This window comes from Centrocercus urophasianus, unplaced genomic scaffold (assembly GCF_019232065.1).
Source record: "Centrocercus urophasianus isolate 14NV4802_14NV808 unplaced genomic scaffold, USGS_Curo_1.0 seq_24, whole genome shotgun sequence".
Lineage (NCBI taxonomy): Eukaryota > Metazoa > Chordata > Aves > Galliformes > Phasianidae > Centrocercus > Centrocercus urophasianus.
In genome coordinates, this window is record NW_024884800.1 from 1650833 (window position 1) to 1672490 (window position 21658).

Genomic DNA, 21658 nt, shown 5'->3' on the forward strand with positions numbered 1-21658 from the left:
AGGTCTTTTCCAACCTTAACGATGGGCAAAGCCCCCTTCCATCTCCATGCCTGGTTCCTTGCTGTGCCTGTGGCCCAGGAACCCCCAGGTCTGCAGATGGTGCTGTCAGAGGGTTGGGGATGGCCAGAAGGAGCACTTAGTGCCACACGGAAGCCACACGCCGCACAATCTCTGCCACGCAGACACACTCAGTAACGTATATATATTATATTATATTTTTATATATATATATATACACATTAACAAAGAATTTGCCCCCCCCCGCCTCCCCCCCCCCCCCCCAAAAAAAAAAAAAGAAAGGAAGAAAACATAAAAAGGTAAAGCAACCCTCCCCCAAAACAAAACCGAAACAAGTATGTTACACGTGGAAGAGAACATGGCAGACAGGGTTTTCCCACGTCCCCATTCTGTACAGTGGGGTCACTGGGAGGAACGGGGCTGGCAGCACCCTCAGTCCCATGGGACCCCAACCCCCATGCCCGTGGGAAACGTGCTCATTCATAACCGTGGGCCATTCATAAACCCAGATGGGCTACAACTGCCCGCGTGCCATCACACACCGGTCGGGTTTTTGTCAGTGGGATGTGGGCTGGGGGCACAGGCTGCAGCGGGGTGAGGAGCAGGGAGGGGCCACAGCTCCCATTCCCCGGCAGTGCTGGGTTTTGCTTTTCCTCAACCAGGAGAAGACAACGTGGTTGACCCAGATGCCGTGGGAAGGAGACGCGCGGGGATCCCGCAGCAATTAGTGCAATTTCATCAGGTGCAAACGTCACGGTAATGGCTCGTGTGCTTTACTGGATGCGCTGAGTCCTCTGGCAATAAGCGGTGCCGGTGCCAGCAGAAAGCTTGGCCCCGGATTGCAGAAGCTGAAATCCATCTCCAGTGCTTGGCCGTTTGCTGGAGGTTGGCGCAGTGCGAGCAGCACACAGGGAAAAGACCCACAGGGCTTTGGGAACAAAACATCCAACCAAAAAAGGCAGCTCAGCCTCGTAAAGTGAATTGTGTTCGTGTGCTTAGCTGTGGGGCTGGCAGGTGTGACCCTGCTGCTTCCCCACCCCGTGCTCTCACATGTGTCCATGCAGTCCCTGCGTCCCTTAGTGACAAGTGTTCCCCAGGGTGGCTCACTGGTGGGGACTCCTCACTCAGCCCCTGTGCCCCCTCCCTGCTGTGGGATGAGCCCCCAGGTGCTGTCGTGTGCTGTCTGAGCCGGCCACCCACCCCTCTGGGGCTGGGCTTTGAGGTAGTTTCCTATCAGCAATGTCCAAGGGTCTCTCCCCATTGCAACAACAAAAAAAGAAAAGGCAAGGAAAGGACGGGCGGAGCTGGCCAGCCTCAGCTTTGGTCAACATGTGATGCCACCAAGGTAAGACCAGAGAGAAAAAAGGAATTTTCAACACCATGGACCAAAGCTTGTGCATCAGCACATCCCATGCTGCCACGCTGCCCCATGGCCTCATTGGTCCCAGCTTGGTGCTTAGGTACTGGAGCACTGGTGGCAGCTCATTGGGGAACCAGGGCTCCTTCGCCACAGAGCAAACAGGATGGCTTCTCCACGGCAGGGAACAAAGTGAGTGCCAAGATTCTGGGGTCTGAAATTGAGCTTTTGGGTCAGAAAGAACAAAGATGGCCTTTGAGCACCTCTGCTCAGCATGGGAGCTGCATTCTGTCTGCAGGGACAGCAGACACAAAGCCAACAGAAGCATCTGTGCCAGGGGCACAAAGCGCCTCACCCAACTCCTAGGAAACACTCATGTGGGGTCTCCCTTGTGAAATGGGGTCTCCCACAAGACATGAGGTGGGCCGGAGGGATGGGGACCACAGACCCAGGCAAGCTGCCAAATGTTGGTCAAACGCAGAGCCCTCCCCATAGAACAACACTCAGATCCCACCTGCCTCTCGTGGTCTCCAGAAAGCCAATCCCTGCAGCCCCAACCCGCAGGGATGCACCAGACATCCCCCCCTGACCACCACGGCACCTGAGAACATCACCCAAAAGCCCATCCTGGATGCAGGGAAACAAAACCATCCACGTGACGATCTGCCCGGGGAGAGCCACGAAGATGCTGCAGGAGCCTGGCGTGCACACGTGGAGCCGGCCAACAGGAGTTTATTTTCAGAGGTTCTTTTGTTTTCCCCTTAAAAATAAAACGAGCCGCAGGTGGGTGCCCTCCTGTTGGAGCATTGTGGCTGCTCTGTGGCTCGGAGGGCTCCTGGTGCCCACCGCCAGCCCCGGCCCACATCACCGGTACCGCCGTGGGGCAGGATCGCTCCTAGTGACAGGCTTTCATCCCTGATACATACGGGGACTCCTGGGGCCTGCAGTTACACTCCTGCTGCTCTGGGTAATCTATGAAGTCTGGGGCAGGCAGACCCGAGAGGATCATCAAGGATTTGTTCCAGATAGTGAACGTGGGGCACACCGGGAGGATGAAGGAGACCTCGAAGGTGTGCAGGTGCAGGGAGTTGGCCGGGTCATAGAAGGAGAGCGCGTTGTTGTCGTAATCCAGGAGGACGCCGAGGCGCTTCATCTGCGGGTGCACCTCCACCAGCATCTCCTTGTTGTTGTGCCTCACCACGAAGTTGTTGTTGCAGCGGGAGAAGACCCAAGATGAGGAGTTCTTCCCGATCCACTCGTTCTTGGGAGCCGACTTGTAAGCCACGCCGATGGCGTACCTGGGAGAGAGAGGAGAAGCTTTGCTCAGAGACCTCACTGTGAGACTGAATCTAACCCCAATGTGCGTTGGGTTGTGTTTCACCAGCCTGTGCAGGCTGGACACATCTCTGGCTGCTTGCACAGGAACGCATGCCAAGAGCCTGAACCCAACGATGGTGCCATCAAGGCAAGAGCTGCATTGGTGAGGTCAGCAGGGGAGAGAAATAGACACGTAACGCTTCACCTTGCAGTCTTTTTGGGGCCATCCCACAGCCTTCTGGCAGAGAGGAGGCGCTCACAGAGCACTGCACCCACAGCCAGCCCAATGCCAGGTCCCAGCCATGACAACAGCGTCCAACTCTCCAACCTTGAGTAACCCCAGACTTGAACCCCAGCACAGTGCACGGCAACTCAGGGGATACTGAGGGCCTCCAAGAGATGGAGGAAAGGTCAGGGGGTGCCTACCAAGTGGAGGAGCCCACCACCACCTCCCAGTAGTGGCAGCCGCTGTCGATGAAGACGTTGCCCGCCGCACCGTAGCACCCGGTCCCACTGAACCTCTCTGGCGTGTGGCTCTTCTTCAGGGAGCTCTCGTCCTTCTCCATCTGCAGCCCATCGTTGGAGATCTTCAACTTCTTGTGGGCCATCTTGGGGTCCAGCTTAAAAGGCTGACCTATTAGAAGAGGACGTGTAGGTTACTATTTGTGGGTGCTGTCATCGCTGTGCAGGCAGAATGCAGGCAGGAAACATCTGCCCCAGGCTCTTGGTATATTTCCCCATGAGCCAAAGGCGCTACTGGGATAGAGATAGCATCCCCAGCATGTATGATCCTGGAACACTGGAAGCCTTTTTATTGCACATTGTCCCGTTCATATGCCTCATTCCCTTGTCCAAAACACTCCCTTTTGCTTGCTGTTAATGTTGTAAAATGCTGTGGCGGAGAGAGGGGATGTTTCCAGCTAATGGAAAAGGCACTGATGACACCATTAAGGACCGCGCAGCACTCTGGGCAAGGCGTACAGCCTGCCTGAATCCCCTAACAGATCCATACTCTATTAGCAGTAATGAGAGTTATACGAGCAGAGAGAAGGGAGAATAGACCCTTAAGTGCTGCTATAACAATATTGAATCACAGAAGAAGTAGTGCAGCATCAAGCATGTCCCCAAGTCCCCATCAACAGCCGACACAGCTCGCTCCCTGCAGTGCAGGCTGCTATTACACTTTACAGGAAACATGCCTGAGGTTTTCCAGTGTTTCTCTGCTGCCAAACAAGGGCTGGGACGCCTGGAGAAGACAGCTTGGGCTTGGAAGCAAACCAAAGGCATTGAGTGCAGCCCGTGTTTGGCTGAGGCTGGAAGTGAGCACGGAGCCAGCTGGGAGCACACAGCCTTCCTTCTCCAACACAGCCAAGTCTGATGGATTCTGCAGACCTTTTGGGCTCGGAACACAGCTGCAATTCTCATGTTGGGTTAGCAGCCCTCTGACAGCCAAACCAACGTGGCTGTGTGACGTTCGCCTGCACAGGTGACGTAACTCAGTTGGTTTTCAAATCCCACCCTCTCAGCTTTTCAGATGCAACGCATGGCAGTGGGGACCTGGCCCTGTCACATCCTACAAACATCCTACAGAGCCCGGATGTGATTTGGAGAGGGATCTGTCTAATTCAGCACAGAGCAAAGCAAATGGGGCAGCTGCTATAGGACCACTTAATAGCTGAAACCCACTGCCTGTTGCTGGCAGCCCCCACAGCATGCAGCCAGCCACCCCTCCTGCTTTTTCAGCTGTGCAAACTGAGGCTTGGAGAGGCACAGCACCTGGCCAATGCTTCCAGCAAGGCTGTTGGAAATCCACGTCTTAGGAAGTGTTGCAAACAGAGCCAAGGCAGTGTGCAGAGCTTTCCAGTGCAGCCCTGTAACTGAGCTCATCCACATCGCTCTCTGCTTGCTCTGGTGGTTCACGTTTATTTTCCTTGAGAAAATTCATTTATTGTGAGATAAATGAGTGGGGAGGGCTGAAAGTAAAGCTGCAGACTGAGAGTGATCTTATCCTACAGCTTCTGGAATATTTTGAGATCTGCCTTTTCCCAGCAGTAACACAGAGAGACAAGCTTGGAGGAAGGGAGGGATAAAAATACCCAGCTTCATCAGGACAGAGGCACACGCGTCCTCTGGCTGGAGCTGACCCCTTTCTGAGGTCAGCAGCAAAGAGGAAATCCTGGCCTTGGGCTTGTGGGACGTGCCACTAGGACAAGTTAAGGGTTAATGAAGCCTTGGGGCAGGCAGAGACCCCTGCCCAACGTGGGCAATGCCCATCCCCATCCTGGGTGAATTGCTCAGTTCTCTGCTCACCTTACCAGCACATTGCAAGGAAGGGGCCAGCAGCATCACCAGCTTTTGTCAAGGCTTCATGGAAAGAAACAAAGGCTGGAAAGACTCAGCAGCTCCTGCTGACTGCCCTGAGCTCACCTGTGTTAGTTGAGCTCCAGCTGAGTAAATGCCACAGCTGGTGTCATCGCTGCTCCATCCGTCCACCCCAGTGCCACCAGCACTGCAGCACAAACCTGGCTGTGAGCTTCCAGCTGGGCCATCCAGCTGTGCAGTCAGGAACAGCACAAGACCCCTGGCAGAGGTCTGGAGAGCAGCGACTGTCGTCCTCCCATCACTTTGAAGAAGCAAAGCCACGATGCTGAGTTAATCTGTTCAGACCTATGAAGCTTCCAACACTCCCAGCTTGCTTCGGGATCGCGCTCATCTCACCTTGCTCCATAGGAAGCATCAGCACTGCCACGTTCCTGCTGCTAACAGCAGAGCTGCTCACACTGCTGCAAGCCCACCTCTCTAATGAGGCACTGTATGACCCTCAGGGTCTCAAACAGATCAGGAAAAGACAGAAATGAGCATGAGAATCAGACCTGCCCACAACGGTCACGGTGAGGAGCATGGAGAACATCTCCCATGCGCTTCATTTACGGCCATCCCTTGCACAGTCCCTCATTCTGTCAGTTTCAGCCACTTTTGGACACTTGCTAATAATTAAGACCTATCCAAGAACAGCTTCAGCAAAAGGTTTCTTCCTGTCACCAGACCAAAGCTCTTTTCCCCCAGCTCTTCTGCTCAGGGCAGCTTGAAAACACAGATTTAGTGGCAGCGCTGATGCTGCAGAAATCAATGTGCCCTGACACTGACCTTCTGTGGCAAAGCCATCTCTCCAAACAGCGCTCTGGGAGCACAAAGGAGGCTGTGAAACGTGCTAATTGGCCCTGCCCGTCGAACTGCTGACACCTCCACGGAGCTTACAGCAGCTGGAAAGTGCATGCTGTCTCCTAATTGTCCACTGGGAAAGAAGAGAAGCACGCAGCTCCGCGTTGACAAGGGCAGCATCCCACACCAGCATTTCATGGCTTTCTGTTGGAAACTCTGGGCTATGGACCATCCTTCAACCCCAGCTGGGGCTTTCTCCAGCACCCACTGCTGCAGGGCACAACCACCTACAGTTCACAGGTATTACAGCATCCCGTTGACTTCACACACAAAATCCCAGAGCTCGATTTGTGCTGGATGCTCAGCACCACGCGGCACCCCTTGACCTGAGGTTTGGCATGCAGGAAGAGAACATCCCTCCTCAGTGCCCCCTGCCCAAGGACATCAGGCAGGAACGTGGCCTTAGCGGGCACGGTGGCAATGGGTTGGTTGCTCTTGGTGATCGTAGAGATCTTTTCTGACCTTCTGTGATTTTGTGAAAATACAACCTCGAGAGGAGGCATCCCTTCGCCAAATCACTGCACCTCCTTTCCTCTCATCTCCCTGTCCCAGATGGGTGCCACCCCTCTCCATCCAGCTGCCCACATCCTGCTGTACGGAGAGGTGGGACAGGCTGCAAGGCACCAGGCACAGCCCCAAAGTCAAGCTAGCACCGTCACACAGAAATCTGGCCAAGGATGACCAATGAGCCCCTTTCATGTGCACAGCCCATCCCTGCGGCCAGAATGACAGCTCTCTGCTCCAGAAACCTGGAAGCTTTACAGCACATAAAAGCAGGCAGCAATAGGCGAAGTCAGAAGGTAAGCAGCAAGGCTGGCCATCAGCCACTGGGCACCATCAGCCACCAACCATTGGTGGCCCGAAGAGCAGCAGAGCTGCAGGCACTGGGACTGCTGCCGAAGGAAGGAGCTCCTCAAAGCCACAGAAACACAAAATAATTTGTGTAGCGCTTCAGGCAATGCCTGCTCCAGATTTTAACAAGTGCTGCAGACACATCTGAGCGACAAGGGGAGTTCAAAGCCCGACTGGGCGCCGATTTATTCTCCTAAATGGAGTTCAGCTGCCAAGCAGAGCGCTCAGCATCATGCCCCTGTCTCCAGCAAATGACACTTGGCTAAAAAAGCCCCGGAGTGAGCTCTGTCCCCGGGGAGCTGCTGAAGCAAGAGCCTTTGCTCCCCTCCGTGCTGCTGTGTCACACCGCTGCTCCTGGCTTGTCAAGTCCCCAATTTCTTATTTCCACAGCGAGCGCCTCTCAAGGCACTTAGAAAGCTCTCAAAAACAGCAGCCGTGGGAGGGATGCATTGTTAACAAACAAGGCAGAGCGGGATTGGAGCCTGCCCATCTCGGCAGCTCCCCCACCCCACCAGTGCACCGACTCCACTTCAGCTCATTTTGTTTAAGGTTGCGCAGGTTTCGCAAAGAAAACGAGGAGGTGGAAGCAATAAATCATTTCAAAAGCCTACTCAGAGCTTTCAAAGCCTTGAGTGATTGCAGCGTCACGGAGAGAAGCCCGAAGGAGCGCTGTGCTCACCAGGCTTGGAGGGAATGGCTTTAAGCTAAAAGAGGGGAGCTTTAGGTCACAGGGTGGGCAGAAATGCTTTGCTCAGAGGGCGGTGAGGCTGTGCACTGCTGCCCAGAGATGGGGCTGCCCATCTCTGAGGTGCCACAGGCTGCAGGTGGGCCCTGAGCTGGTGGGATACGCAGCCCACGGTACAGGAGTAGGGCTGGGTGGGCACGAAGATTCCTTCCAACCCAGCCATTCTGTGACCCTATGAGCCCCTAAACCCCAGCAGAGAGCTGATTGGAACACGTTGGGTGACACAGCCCTGAGACAAGTCCCAGCAGGGCAGGGAGGTGATGCTGGGGATCACTGCTCCGCTCCCTGCCATACGTACTGTTGGTTTTGAGCCGTGCAGGCTCGCTGTTCCGGCTGCCCGCCTGGTTGATGGCCTTGACCAGGAAAATGTAGCGGGTGCCGCTCTGCAGCCCGTGCACGGTGTAGTGGTTCTGCTTGATGTTGGGGACGATCATCCAGCTGTCCATGGAGTTGTAGAGACCTGCCATATAGGAGAAGGGGAAAGGGTTACTCCTGGGTAAGGGAAAGGGCTCCTTCTGGGAACAGAAATTAATGAGGAGACTGTGGAGGCCCCGAGCCCTAACGCTGCAGGGGTTTGTTTGACAGATACACTGAAAGCACAGCGATGTATTAAAGATGGGGTGACTCCTTACAACCCACAGCAGGAGTTGGAACTCCTTAATCTTAAAGGTCCCTTCCAACCTCAGCCATTCTGTGATTCCACAACACAGTGCTACAGGAAAGGAGAAAAGCACTGTCATGTGCAGCAGGTCCCAGGGCAAGAAAGACCTTCTGAGGGCAAAGGGAGCTGCCAGTTCTGAGGGCAACAGCTGAGCTAGCACCAAGAGGCTGTGGGCAGCTGGTGCCCCATAGAATCCACTGCAGCTACAGAAGCTCTGTGCTATCAAAAAGCAGCTCTGGGGCTGATACTGCAACGTGGGAGCGCTGCCTTCAGCATAAGGAGAATCAATGATGCTCAGTGGTAGGAGCTGGGGGCTCCCTGCAATCCAGCAGGTCTGGGGGCGAGGTGTGAGACGGCATGTGAGGAGTGGGCTGGGAAGGCGTGCTGCTGGAGGAGGGATTCCAGCATCCTGCCATCCATGTGTGTGTGTGCACAGCTGTGCGTCGGGAGCCGGGAAAACACTCCACAGCTCCTCCTCGAAGGCTCACGTGGGGACAGCACTGGGATTATTCCTCCCCCGCGGCTCGCTCAGCCAGAGCTTGCAGTCGTTGTCAGCAAGGATTTGGTCTGAAGTACACATGGAAGCCGCCTAGGGGAGCAGAGCAATGCTATCTGAAGTAGAAAATCCAACAGCAATGATAGCGACGGTATCCTGCAGGCAGAGCTGTGGCGGCTGTTATCTCCCTGCAGCCAAGAGCCACCTTGGGATCCGGCCCAGCAAAGGGCAGAGTGGCTGAGAGATGGCAATCATGGAGCAATTCAGCCTCCAAAGCGGGTGTCCTTTTCAAAGCTACCAAGAAAGGCTTGGCCTGGAGGGCTCTGAGGGCTCCTCTCCTTGCCAAAGCTGGAAAACATCCTTTTTATCGCAGCGTTTGTCATCTACACAAAACACCTGCGTCCTGCCGAGCACTCAGATGTAAAGGCAGCATGCAGGGGAAGCTGTGCACGAGCAGCTGTGTGTCATGAGCAGGCACCTGCCCTGCTGGAAGCCCACAGGTGCTCTGCTTGGTGAGCCCTGTGTGCTATTTTCATCACCTCTTCACGCATGGGTTCCTGCAGAACTCAGACTCTTTCATTGCCCGGTCCTGAACACGTTATTGCAAGTCACAATATATTATTCATTTTCTGCTTGGAGGTGTTAACTGATGTTTTCTTTCCTCCTTCTTCAAGAAGGAGGCCAAGGAAGCTGCTGCAGACACCTGCCCCTTCGGGCTCTCCTTGCTGCTCATCACCACAGCCTTGTCATTCCCACCTCTGCCAAAGCCCATCCCACCCTCAGGCACTGAGCACAGGGCACGGGGTCCGTGCTCTCCATCCCATGGGGCTGAGCCCTGAGTGGGCTCCAGTCCACACTGAGAGTGGGGCAAAGACCTCCTGGTGCCTCTCAGCCCCTGAACGGCTCAGTGGTCCTTCCTCAGCTGGCAGCTGGCACGGGGATGGAGGCTGGGGATGCCTAAAATGCTCACCGAGCTCTGAGAGAAGAGCAAAACATTGGAGAAAAGGTGTTTGTAGGAGAGGGGGAACACAGAGCAGCAGGGTGGGGACATCCGGATGCTGTAGGACCAGGTAACTAAAGGCAATGTCTGGCCAAGAGGAAATCAATCAGCATTTTCCACTCCTGGCTGTAGGGATGCACGTTTATCAGCTCTGGGAGCCGCCAGCAGGACGTGGCAGGAGAAGCTTCCTGCATGCAGCACAGGGCACTTCACAGCCTTCCTGAACCTCCATCTTCCTGTGAAGTTACATAAGCTAATGGAAGCTCAAAAAGTCCATGCAGAGCATCTGGGGAGTGCATCCTCCAGCACTGAGCATCCCGAGGCACAGCCAGGAGCAGAACATCAGTGCCTGGCCATCCTGCTGGGATGCTGCTCTCTCCCAGGGGCACCATTCCAGGATGGACAAACTGGAAGATGTACTTTTGTGCTCCAATTAACACATCCATGCAAACCCTCTCAAATTGCAGGAATAAGGCTGTATCACATGAAATCACAGCAAACAGCCCTTGGCTTTCTGACCAAGCCACTCTTCTGCCCCTCCGTGGAGACCCACAAATTTCCCTTTCCTCCAAGTGCAACCAAACCAGCTTCTGTGTTTGGCTTTTAAATAATGTTTTCTGACAGAGAATGATGAGGAAAATCTGATGGAGAGTGCAGATGTGACTTGCCCACCCTTGAGGGCTGCTGGGCCGTCACAGCTCCAAGCCCTGCCCTTTCCACCACCTCTCCCCACCATGGCAATCGCTTGGTGCTCAAGAGCTGAGAGCCCATTTAGATCACTTTAAGTGTCATTTTAAACCATCATTTTTAAGAAGGGGGGAAAATTAAACAGAAACCCCATCCCTTAGGCATTTCCTGCTGTGCTCTACCTGAGCCCCCGGCTGATGCACCAGGCCAGCTGTGCCCTCCTGCAGAACATGAGATCAGCATCCCCGCTTCTGCGATGCCTACTTTTGGGTTGGGGGCTGCTCAATAAGCAGCGACTTACTGATGAAGTTGGCTTGCCCGGTGAAGATGGTGTACTGGAGCTCGTAGGAGCTGACGCTGAACTCATCCTCCGAGATCCAGTGGACTGTGATGGTGTCATGGGAGGCTGTGCAGAGCTCCTCACGCACAGACGGAGGGTTCGGCGCTGCAGGGAGTGATTTCAACAAGCTGCTGTTTGCTTGCTGTCATACGCATTGGGCTTTTTTTTTTGCTCTTTATGAGGCTCACGCAGGGAGCAGAGCCTCATTTTACAAGTTAAGTAACAATGTCCTCACCTCCCCACAGCCCCCAGCCTTCCCCCTGGCTCTCCAGCCCCAGCAAGCAGTTTATTCCCATGCCTCCTTGTCTGTCCCACCCTGGGGGCATCACCTCCTCCATCACTGGTGCAGAGCATCATTTTTTCCCCCACTTTCTGAACTCCTGTGGTGCCGACAGGATGATGGGAAGACATCACTGCCTTGGGGCTTCTGCTCTGCTATGACCCACCATTGACCCGGTTTAAAATCCCCCCTCCCAGCACTCGGTGGGGGGAAAGTGGCAGTGCTGGGGGGCAGAGCTGGGGTTACGTGCCCCTGTGCTCACCGGTGAGATAATCCAACCCCTCCAGCAGTTTCTTCTCTCTGGAAAAATCCAAGGCGAAGTTTTCAAAGGCGTCATTAAAATTGATATCTGGTATCAGAACTTGAGAGGATGCAGTTGCCATGGCGACCCTGAAAGGAGAGAAGAGCCCATCAATCCGCATCGGGGTGCACTCTGCTCCCGACTCCCGACTGGTGGGAAGGGGGTGAGCAGCCCCACGGTGACACGGCATGGCAGCAGGGGACAGCAGGTGATGCAGCACGACACCCAGCGGAGTGTCAGGAACAGGGCATAGAGCTGGGGGCCCATCACTGGGGGGTCCCACCCCCATGCCCCAGCTTGGCTCTCCCCACATCGGTGCTCTCACTGCTATTGCCTGATTGGGGAGCCAGGCTGCATCCCTCAGCACCCTTCAGAGGTGCCACGCAGCTCCTGCCCTGCCACCACCAGCAGTGCTATCCGAGGGCAGCACTCGGGGGACACAATGGGATCACTGCAGGCTATCTCACAGCAGTTAGGCAACCAGGCTGCCACCCACCTCTCCGCCACGTTCCGGGCTGTCTGCAGGAAGCGAGCGTGGTCATTCTCCTTCAGGATGTGCTCTGCTTGGTTGATGAGGACCGTGGAGCGCTCGAGGCACTGCCGGCAGTTGGCGACCTGCTGGGCCAGCTTCCTCAGCTTCATCACCTGTGGGGTGAGCACAGCAAGGCGGTGGTGCTCAGCTGGATGGATGGGAAAGGAGCGCCAGTGTTGCACTGTAGCATAGGGCACAGCAGCCTCTGCTCCACCCCCACTGGTATCCCAGCAAGTCCTGTGCAGTGCTGACCCACTCCAAGACCCTCTGACCACTTGGTCTCTTTCCTATGGGGCTCCTTGGGGAGTATTTACTGACAGACAGCACCAAGCAAGCCACAAAGGAAGAAACAAAGACAACAGGCTTGGTGACACATCTCATGGGAGTACCACGGGTGCTCAAGGGAACAGAGAAACCCAACCGAATGTCAGTTCTCAGAAGAACCAATGGGGGAGAAGCTCAGTGAAAACCCCTTAGAAACCCTCAGCATGCAGCAAGGACCGAGCTGTAGGAACAGTGTTCATCCCTGGCATCGCTCACGGGCTGCAGCACTCACGTTTCTGTGGGGTGCACTGAATTAGAGCAGGCAATGAGCCAGTCACAAGACTGGAGGTCCATCCCCATTCCCTGTGCTCCATGTGCCCACCCACAGTCATCCCACCCCCCGGGCACAGCTGGTGCTCTGCACTGCTCACCTGCACGCAGCTCATCCTGACATCAATCCCTCCTCCCGTTTTTCATCTTTTAATGATAACCCCCTCACTCTGCTGCATCACCCCGTGCCCCCCCAGCACACTGTCAGTCCATGCCCATAGTGGCTGGGACTTGTCAAGCAGCCGAGCTGCAGTGCTGGCAGCTGACAGCAGCTGCTGGAGCTGCTCTCCCAGGTGTCAGCGCTGTCACTGCGTCCCCAGCCAGCAAATCCCACTGATTCGATGCTGATAGCCAGGCCTCTCACAGAGCACTGGGTTCCCAGCTCCAGAACCACTGCGTGAGCTGCACACAGACAGCATGGGGGTGGGAAGCCAGCAGATAGGCTTCAAACTGCTCCAGTTGAGGAAAGGGAGGCCAGGGGGCCCAGAAATGAAAAGACAAGCTTCAAGAGAGGAGAGAGCACAGCACCAGCCCCGGCCCTTGCTATGATGGCGTGCCCAGGCACCAGCTCCTTCTGACCACATCCCAGCAAGCAGCAGAGCCCGCAGCGCTCATCTCTGGGGATTCTCAATCTTCACAAGCCTCGGACTGCAGCTCTGGTCTGTGCTGTTTGAAGGCAGAGCAGCTCTGGTGCACGGGGATGCGTCCCCACACGGCATCACCACCTGCACTGCAGCCCCAGGAGCTCACAGCCTCCCCCAGGGACACCAGTACCCACATGTCTGTAAGTCCCTGATGGCAAAGGTTGCAGGGGGAGGAAAGGGGCTGCTGTTAGGTGAGCATCGCTTCAAGCTGCCTCCCTGCACAGCTGATGCTTTTTCCACTGTAAAACAGAGGGGTTTGTCTGTGGAGCGAGCAGCCACCCACGCTCTGTGCTGGGCTTCTCATTGGGAAGAGCAGCCCAGAAGTGGAGAACTCAAAGGTAATTTAGCACACTGCTTCTTGCTGTGCAGCCTGAGCATTCCCAGGCAGCCACCAGCCCCAGCTCTCTCTGCTTTTCTTTTTTTGTGCTTGTTAAATTCTCCACTGCTTGCAGCTCAGGCTCCTGAGAAAGGCTGCTTAGAAACCACCGTGTCTCTCACACCTCCCATCCCGAGCAGCTCAGAGCAGAGATGCTGGGAGACCCGGGGATGCACAAGGAGCACCATGCAGGGGTTCCCAGTGGCTGTGCTGCGCTCCCAGCTCACCCACTGCCAAACAGCCATCCTCTCACACTGCCCCACATCACACACGTGCAGCAACGGTGCTGGAATTGCAGCTGCTCAGGCACCAGCTCACTGCTTTGAGTTCAAACGCAGCTGAGTTCCTGCTGCCAGTGTGGGGCAACACATCAGAGCCTCTCTGTTCTCCCCAGAAACCAAGCAGGAGGAAAAACCAGCTCTGAGCGCCAGCGTTCTGCCTGAAACTGGACAGCGTGGTCAAAATGCATTCGGGGGAGAGGGTGGGAAGTGAGAGGCAGACAGACAGATGGACCAGCAGAAGGCACCGTTACATAAAATATGTTTCCTGAAGTGGCTGGGATAAAAGCACTCGTTTCCAAGCTTCCACCCCTGCAGAAGAGGGTCCACAGTGCCCGAGGGCAACACTGGCTCTTGCACAGATGCACATGGGGTGAGCTGATCCCCAGCCCTTGTGTGCAGACACCCAGTGCTGGAGCGGTGATGCTCCCGGCAGGACAAGCAGCACAGCTCAGCTCTGGGTGCTGCAATGGGTGCACAGAGTGGGAGCCCAACGGATACCCAGGCTCAGAAAGGCAGGAAAACTTGCCTAGGGCTACAATGCAGCGCAGGGCTGGGATGGCCCTTAAATATTAATTCTACATTATTATATCAGCAGTGCAGTGATAGAAAAGCCCTGAGGAAGCTGTCTGGGCTGATGCAAGCGACTGTGCAAGCCTGGTGCTTGCAGGAGGAGCCCTGGGGACTCATGCAGTGCTTACCTTCGTCTCCTTGATCTTGACGGCGATGACCTGCTTACGCTGGCGGATGATCTCCATCAGCTCGTCACACTCCTCCATCAGCTTGGCCTCGTGCATGGCTGTGTTCACCTGGGCAGGGAAAACAAAAGCATGCATGGTTGGAGCTGCCAGGGTGCTGCTACAGGGCACTGCGCTCCGAATAAAGACCAGGGACCGCAGGTGGCCACGCTCCATCAGCTGGGATAGGAAACGGGATGTGAGCCCCTCTGGCAGCTCCTACTACCATGGCACCAAAAGGGAGAATGGAGTGAGCACCCAGCACAGCTTCCTGCACTGTGACACCTCCCAGACCCAAGCACTGATGGTAGGAATACAACCCACGGAATGGATCTGTCACAGTTTAAAGCCTGTGGCTGGAGAACTGCCCTGGCCACGTCTACGCTCAGCAAGGAGCTCCAGGAAGGGCCCTCTCCCCTCCGCTTTCCTTCCCCACCTGCAGCAATAGAGCTGCAGCCTTCATTCCAACCAAAGCAGCGAGGAAGTGGAACAAAGCCATGAGCTTCCCCCCGTGTCCACGTTCCCACCTGGAAGCCCAGCAGCGCTGGGAGCACGAGGCCTTCAGGGAGCTGAGGCAGGGACCCGAGCCCTGCTGCTCAGCCAATTAAACAGCCAACTGCAGGGCAGAAACAGGTTTTCTTCACATTGTGCTCTCAGAGCGATCTCCAACAGTGGAGAACTCCGCAGCCATCCCTGAGCAAAACACATTTGCTACGAGATCTTTTTTTTAAAGCTGGCCAGCAGGTTATGCAATGGCCAAGTGGGAGACAGCTGACGGTGTGCGAGGATAACTCAGCTGAGAAAAACAGGATAATCTTCAAAATCTGCTGCAAGGTAGTGGCGGGGGGTGGGAATCAAACCTAGGATTCAGAGCAGCAGGAAGGCAGTGGAGCAATCAGAGCTCCACATCCCTGAATTCCCCAGGAGCACAATACAGATCCCAGCCCCATGCAGACCTAACCCCCCCACCCCCCCTCTCTCTGCTCCCTCCAGAGTGCTTTCCCTGTGCCTCAGCTCCATGGGGAGAGGTCCTGAGCATGGCAGGCAGTTGTAGAAAGTGCTGATGGAGGAGAGGCAGAGCCCCATCTCTGAGCTGCAGATGGTGAGGAGCAAAATGCAGCTCCACAAGCAAAAGCTTCTTCCCCCCTCCCCCCGTGTGTGACACTGTGGGAAAGTGACTCCAGATGGTGCACGCAGCATCCCTGCATCCTTGTATGTGCACATCCCCACATCCTGCATACTCTCATCCCTGCAGCCCTGTGTGTCTGTACTCACATCCCTGCATTGTTCCCACATCCCCATTTCCTACATCCCCACATGCTTTCCTGCACACCCACACCCCCACCAGCTCCCTGGATGGTGAGGCAGCTCTGGCAGTGCATGTGGGAAGCTCCAGGGCTGCAATATCCAGCCGGGGCCCACTGCAATGACTGAGAGTGAAGCAAATTCCCCTCATACTGCCTTAAGCACTTCCTGCATCATCCCACAGCACTGGCAAAAGCCCTGGCCCTGCAGCAGCAATCCTTGAAGCAGATCGGTGCCTTCGCTCCCTGGGAAGGTTTAAGGAACCTGCTGCTCAACTCAGCAAGTGAAAAAAAATAAAAATAATTAAAAAAAAAATCGATGGCCCATTAAGAAGTAATTAATTGCAACAGCCCCTCTCCGTGTATCACTTCAGCAAACAAAGCTGCAAATGAATTTGCTACTAATTGATGTATGTACTTTGGGACAACAGCGAGGCATTGCTGCCTTCTTCCTGCCGAAGGTTTCATGGGAGCACATTGCCCAGCAGCTGCAGCCAAGAAGCATGGCTGGCACGGAGCTCCCTTGCAAATACAAACAAGAGATGCCTGAATGTACATCCAAACAAGAGGGGCTTTGCAGATCAAGTGGTCAAAGCAGCAAGGTCAGCCAAGCCCCTTTCTTCGGTGGGATTAAAGGTGATCTCCTCTCTCCCATCAGCGCTCTCCTGTAATCCCTGCACAAAGCCCTTCCGTGTGCTGCTGCCATCAGCCCCACCGCTGCTCTTTGGCCCCAGCAAGCAGGGGAGATCACAATCACTGTCCTGACAGCAGGAAGGATGCGGGGAGCCACACCGCCTCTGTTTGGGAGCAGGAAGGAAAGCAAGGCCACAACAGAGACAAGAGGGTGGGCAGTCTGCAGGAGGGCGAGCACAACAACCCTTGAGAGGTTCAGAGGATGAGAGACTCAAAACTGCAGCACCTCCTCCATCCAAAGGGGCTGAAGGCTCTTCCCAGCGATGGGAACACCAGCCCTGTGCCACAGGTGAGGGCTGCACTGCACTCCCAGAGTGCTGAGGATCACTACTGTGTGCTCAGATGCTCCCAGCACTTCTGTCCTTGTCCCCTTCCAAGCTGCAGCTGCCTGGCTTTGCTCCTGTTCTGGGACCTGCTGCAGTCCACATCATCCCCCAGGTGAGAGCACACCCCTGAGCTCCCAGATCCCTGCCAGCAGCTGTAGGCTTCACACTGCATCCTCGCCTGCACCTGCAGAAACTTTGGTTCCATGATTATGACAGCATTTGGCCAGCTGGGGGACGGACAGATGTCCAGGTTCTGCTCTTTGAGATGCTGCAGCCAATATTTTTTCAGCACTTCAGCCCCCATCAGATCCCAACTGAGCTCCAGATGAAACGGGAACACAGCTGACCCCAGGAGGACACTACAGGCTATGGGAACACATAGAAATACAAAGCAACAGAGCCTATAGATCTCCTCCCAGCAGCTCACAGTCACACCAGCACCTCCCCCTTCCCACCCTACAGATCCATGTGGAATTTTCCATCATTTGGGATTGACCTCTCCAAAGTGGCACGGTGCAGGCAATGCCTCCCACCAACCCTCACAGCCCATCCCACCCCTTCCACGGTCCCACTGCTGTGTGAGGGAGGTGGGATCAATGCTGCACACCCCCCTGCCTTGAGCTGTGCTCCCCAGTGCCACACGCTGCGCTCACTGACCTCCACTTGCTGGCAGATCTGTATCAGCTTGGCCATCTGGTTCTCCAGTTCGCTGTTGCGTTTAACCAGGTTGGTGAGGTTTGTCTCCAGGGTTTGCTGCGGGTCCAGAAAACCAGGGATGGAGAGAGAAAAGATGACAAAACAAGATGAGAGAAGTGGGAGCACTGCATCCAGCAAACCAGACCACACATCACCCAACACACTGCCAGAGGGAGCAAAGCGTTGGCTAACTTTGTGCACAGGCTGCCCAAAAGCCAGCAGAGTTTGGACAACCCTTGCTAGCAAGCCCTGCCTTTTCAAAAGGGTAGAAGGAGCTTTTCCACCTCGATTTCCAGCTGGGAAGTCTGCCTGTAGGGACTGAACAGCTGCAGTTCTCCACCCCTCCTCATCCTCAGTTGATGATGGAGATGAAGGGCTGGAGGAAGGATGAGGCTGCCCACACCGCGCTTTGCTCTGTGCTCACGGGGCTGTGCAGCCATGCAGTGATGACAGAGGATGGAGCAAAGACACCTCTATCCGTGGACATGCAGTGGACCAGCACTTTGGGGTATCCATAATTCAAGCAACACTGCCATGCCATTAAAATACGTGGTCTCACTAAGAGGAAACGCTTCCCAGCAAAGCGCTCTCAACCTGTTGCACTGCTTGTCGTGAAAGCGATAGCCTATTAATATTTGAAACTCCAGGGCTGAGAGAGGATCCCTGCAGTGTTTTATTCATACCCAGCAAGAAAGTGCAGCCTGAGGCTTCCACCACGGCTCCAGCAGACCCATAAACATCTGCACGCACGGGTAATTTGGGGGCGAGCTAGCCAAGGCAGCTTGAATCATAGTCATAAAGCACAGGCAAAGCACTCATTCCTGAAAACCACTGGCTCCTAAAATACTCCCAGCTCACTCACAGCCCTGCAAATTGCTAGCCAGTGGCTGGTAAAGCACAGTGCTGAAAGACAGGCTGAAAGAGGCAGCAGTGCAGCTCCGGGTGCCTTCATTGAGCTGAAAGCGCTCTGCACAGCAGTGCTGCAGCGATAATGCAAGAGCCAGCTGCTATCAGCTCCACCACCACCTCTCCTCGCAGCTCTGCATCATCAAACGTCACCTCACCAAGCATCCCACTCGTTAATTATCTCTCTCATCGCCGACGAGGCTGCATTGATGTTTCAGCTTTGAAACTGCAGCCGATTTCACGCTGGCAGAGGGGGCACTGGGGAGGGGGGAGCAGCCCAGCAGCACGCCTGCTCTGCAGGATCCCTCTCCTGGCACACCTGCCTGAGCGTGGAGGTGCAACCTTCTCCTTCTGTTCAACAACGTGCTAGGAGCTCCGGCTGCACCAGCTGGCTGTTTTGTAGGCATTACAGAAATTACAGCAATTACAGGGGGTTCGTTTAATTGGATCACAGCGCACTCACCACTTCCCCACACATCCACCTTCTGGCTCGAAAGGTAGAAGATTTGGTTTCCCTACAACTGGGAGAAATGAGAAAGAGAAAAGGGAACACCACAGAATGGATCCTTGAGCCAAAGTCACTGCACAAGGGGAGAAGGCAGGCTGCAAGTACAGCAAGGACCCTGCAGGCAGCAAACCCCTTCCTGCTGCAGTGATGCCCAACTGCAGCCAGCCCAGTGGGATGGGCAGGGAGCTCAACAAGGTGGCACGGGAAGCAACCACACTGACCTGCCTTGCACCAGGGCTGGGTTTCCACATTCGTCTTCACGCAGAGGCAGCCAAAAGCAGAGAGCATTTGCTCAACGATTTATTTCAGGACAGTAGTGTTGTTGCTCTTGTTCATTTATAATTGTTTGCAGTGGGACACACGGCCCGGCCCCCCTCCCTCTGTGCACCACAAACACAAACCATGTGTGCACACCAAGGTGCAGATGGGAAATGCTTCCCCCATGAGCCATCAGGATGCAGAGCGCAGGGTCTGCTCAGTGCACGCTCTGCTCCCATCTCTGCTCCCCACATGAGCACTGGGTGCAATGTTTAGTCCGAAATGCTGGTAGCAGTCCATCTCCCCAATGTGATGCTTGCAACCAACACCCAGCAAAAAAAATAATAATAATAAATAAAACCAGGGGGAAAATATGATCAGCAAGCTGGCTGCCTCTCTGCTAAGGGGAATTTCAGCAGACACAAGGACGAGTGACAGAGAGCCGCCGCCGAGCTGCTCTGTGCAGTTCCTGCATTGTGACACTAATGCATTTTAAGTCCCTTTGCAGCAATATGACCTTGGTAAAAGCTGAAAAGAAATGCCAGCTTCCTGTGCCCGCCATCGCCCCAACCAGCAGGGCTGACCTAGAAAACGAAGCCGTTGTTCTGGTGAAAGTCTTGTCACCGTCTCTAACGGCATTAAGAGTGCTGGCTGTCCCACTGTATAACCAACGAATGTACAGATGGTGTAATTAAGAAATATAGAGGAAAGTCAGGCTAAACAGGTTATCACACTGAAGAAGAATGGATGGAAAGCTTATCCTTGGGCTCACTGAGAAGACTCCAAGAGGAGCAATCTCCAGCAGAGATCCTTCCCCACTAGCAGTCAGCTCTTAGATGGGTCCAGGAGAGGTGCAGCCAGGCTCCATCCCTTCCAGTAGCACAGAATTGCCTTCACCTGTGCTCCCAGGGCTGACTCAGTGCTCAATCCGAGGTTCAGGCCATGATTCAGCAGCTCCCACAAACCCACCCAATGAAGACCCCACCCCAAAGCTGGCATCCCCCAGCCTGTCTGCACAGATGGGATTGGGCTTGCTTGGTGCTTTCAGCCTGAGCTCACCACCATCCCTTTGGCTCAGCCTATGATAGCGTTGCACCACTCTCCCTCCCCATCAGCCCCGCTGCAGCCCTACAGACCCCACAGGTGCCACAGAGATGCTCCAGCCCTGTCCCCAGCTCTCAGAGCCCTAACAGCATTACCCAGGCTTCTCCTACATGAGAAACCCACTGCCATCCCAACTTCCCCAAGGCCATCATGTAAGGAGACAGTAGGGTGAGTTTCCACCTTCCAACTGTCCCATAAGGGAGCGCCCAGCACTTCATAGGGGCTCTCTGATAAAGGAGAGCTCTTCCCATAGAGCAGGGCTTGTTCACCCTGCTCAGGAAATTCCTCTCCTCCTTCATGCAAGATCTGCATTTCGGAGGTCAGGAAGGGGAGTGCTGCTGAGGAGGATTGCAGTTGGGGCTGAAGGCAGCTTGAAAACCCTGCAGCTGGCTTAGAGAGACAGAAGGACACAGCACTGGGCTGCCAGCACTGCCAGCAGCTTCATTTGCACTTCTGAAGCCTTCCCATGGCTCAGCACTCTCAGAGCCCCACGCCACTGGGAGCACCCACGAGTTCTGAGAACATCCACTATCCCAATCCTCCTTTTCCATGATGCTTTCTGCAAATGCAACGTGCTCCTGCAAGCAAAGCACTGCTCAAGAATGGCAGCCACAGCTCTGCTGGGCCCCAAAGGAATGGGGCATGGACTTACAGCCACCCAGTCTGACCCCACTTCTCTGCAGCACTCCATCCCTGCGGACAACAGCAGGATTTCAACCTCTACCAATGCACTCATACACACGTAGAGTTTTGCCTTCTTGCTCCACGCTCCAGACTAAACACATGAGATACAAAAATGGCCACGGACAAAATTCACTGCTTGTCAAGCGGGGCTTCCTCCCAGAATCTCACCCTTTGGCCCCATAACCCCGAGAACACCCCAAAGAGGTTCTGCTCATCTCACCCCACAACCTGCAGAACGGTGCGGGGAGAACTGGCTGCTCTGGTAAATGAAAGCTGCGCGCACGGTTCCAAGGGGAAGAACAAAAATCACATGAGACAGTTGAATGTTGTCATTTCTCTGACACGGCTGATTACTTGCAGACTCGGTCAGAAGCATCTCTTTGGCAAGGACTGCCGTCTGGCTGCTTCGTGTGCATCCCCAAGCCGTGCACTTCCCCTGTTTGCTCTTTCTCTCCCCGTGGTGCTTAAGAAAAACAGGGACTTTCCTTCTGAAAACATTCCTCCAGGCAGCGATCCCGTAAGAGCCCCCACACCTGCAGTCCTTGGCACGAGCCGTCCTCTCACCACGGGGACACGAGGAATGAGCGCGGTGTGACGGATGACCTCTGGCTGCCAGGAGATGCTTTTCAGGGAGCCACGCTGACCTGTTCTCCTAAAAAGGAGAAGAAGGCCAAGAACGAGGCAGCTGGTGGCCCTCTGCTATGGGGTGACAGCTTGGTGGGGTGCTGCCATGGTGGAGGGT

General features: G+C 55.0%; 1 protein-coding gene across 1 annotated transcript in view; it reads right to left on the reverse strand.

The window, feature by feature from the left end:
- Nucleotides 1-306: 306 nt before the first annotated feature.
- MID2 (midline 2) overlaps nucleotides 307-21658 on the reverse strand; it is a 49985-nt gene continuing 28633 nt past the window's right edge. Inside the window, exons 3-10 of the mRNA XM_042825293.1 lie at nucleotides 17418-17513; nucleotides 14402-14509; nucleotides 11773-11921; nucleotides 11238-11365; nucleotides 10657-10800; nucleotides 7810-7971; nucleotides 3119-3326; nucleotides 307-2673 (exon numbers count right to left, since the gene is read on the reverse strand). Coding sequence (XP_042681227.1) covers nucleotides 2271-2673; nucleotides 3119-3326; nucleotides 7810-7971; nucleotides 10657-10800; nucleotides 11238-11365; nucleotides 11773-11921; nucleotides 14402-14509; nucleotides 17418-17513 — 1398 coding nt within the window. The 3' untranslated portion in view covers nucleotides 307-2270. The remainder of the gene's footprint in view (nucleotides 2674-3118; nucleotides 3327-7809; nucleotides 7972-10656; nucleotides 10801-11237; nucleotides 11366-11772; nucleotides 11922-14401; nucleotides 14510-17417; nucleotides 17514-21658) is intronic.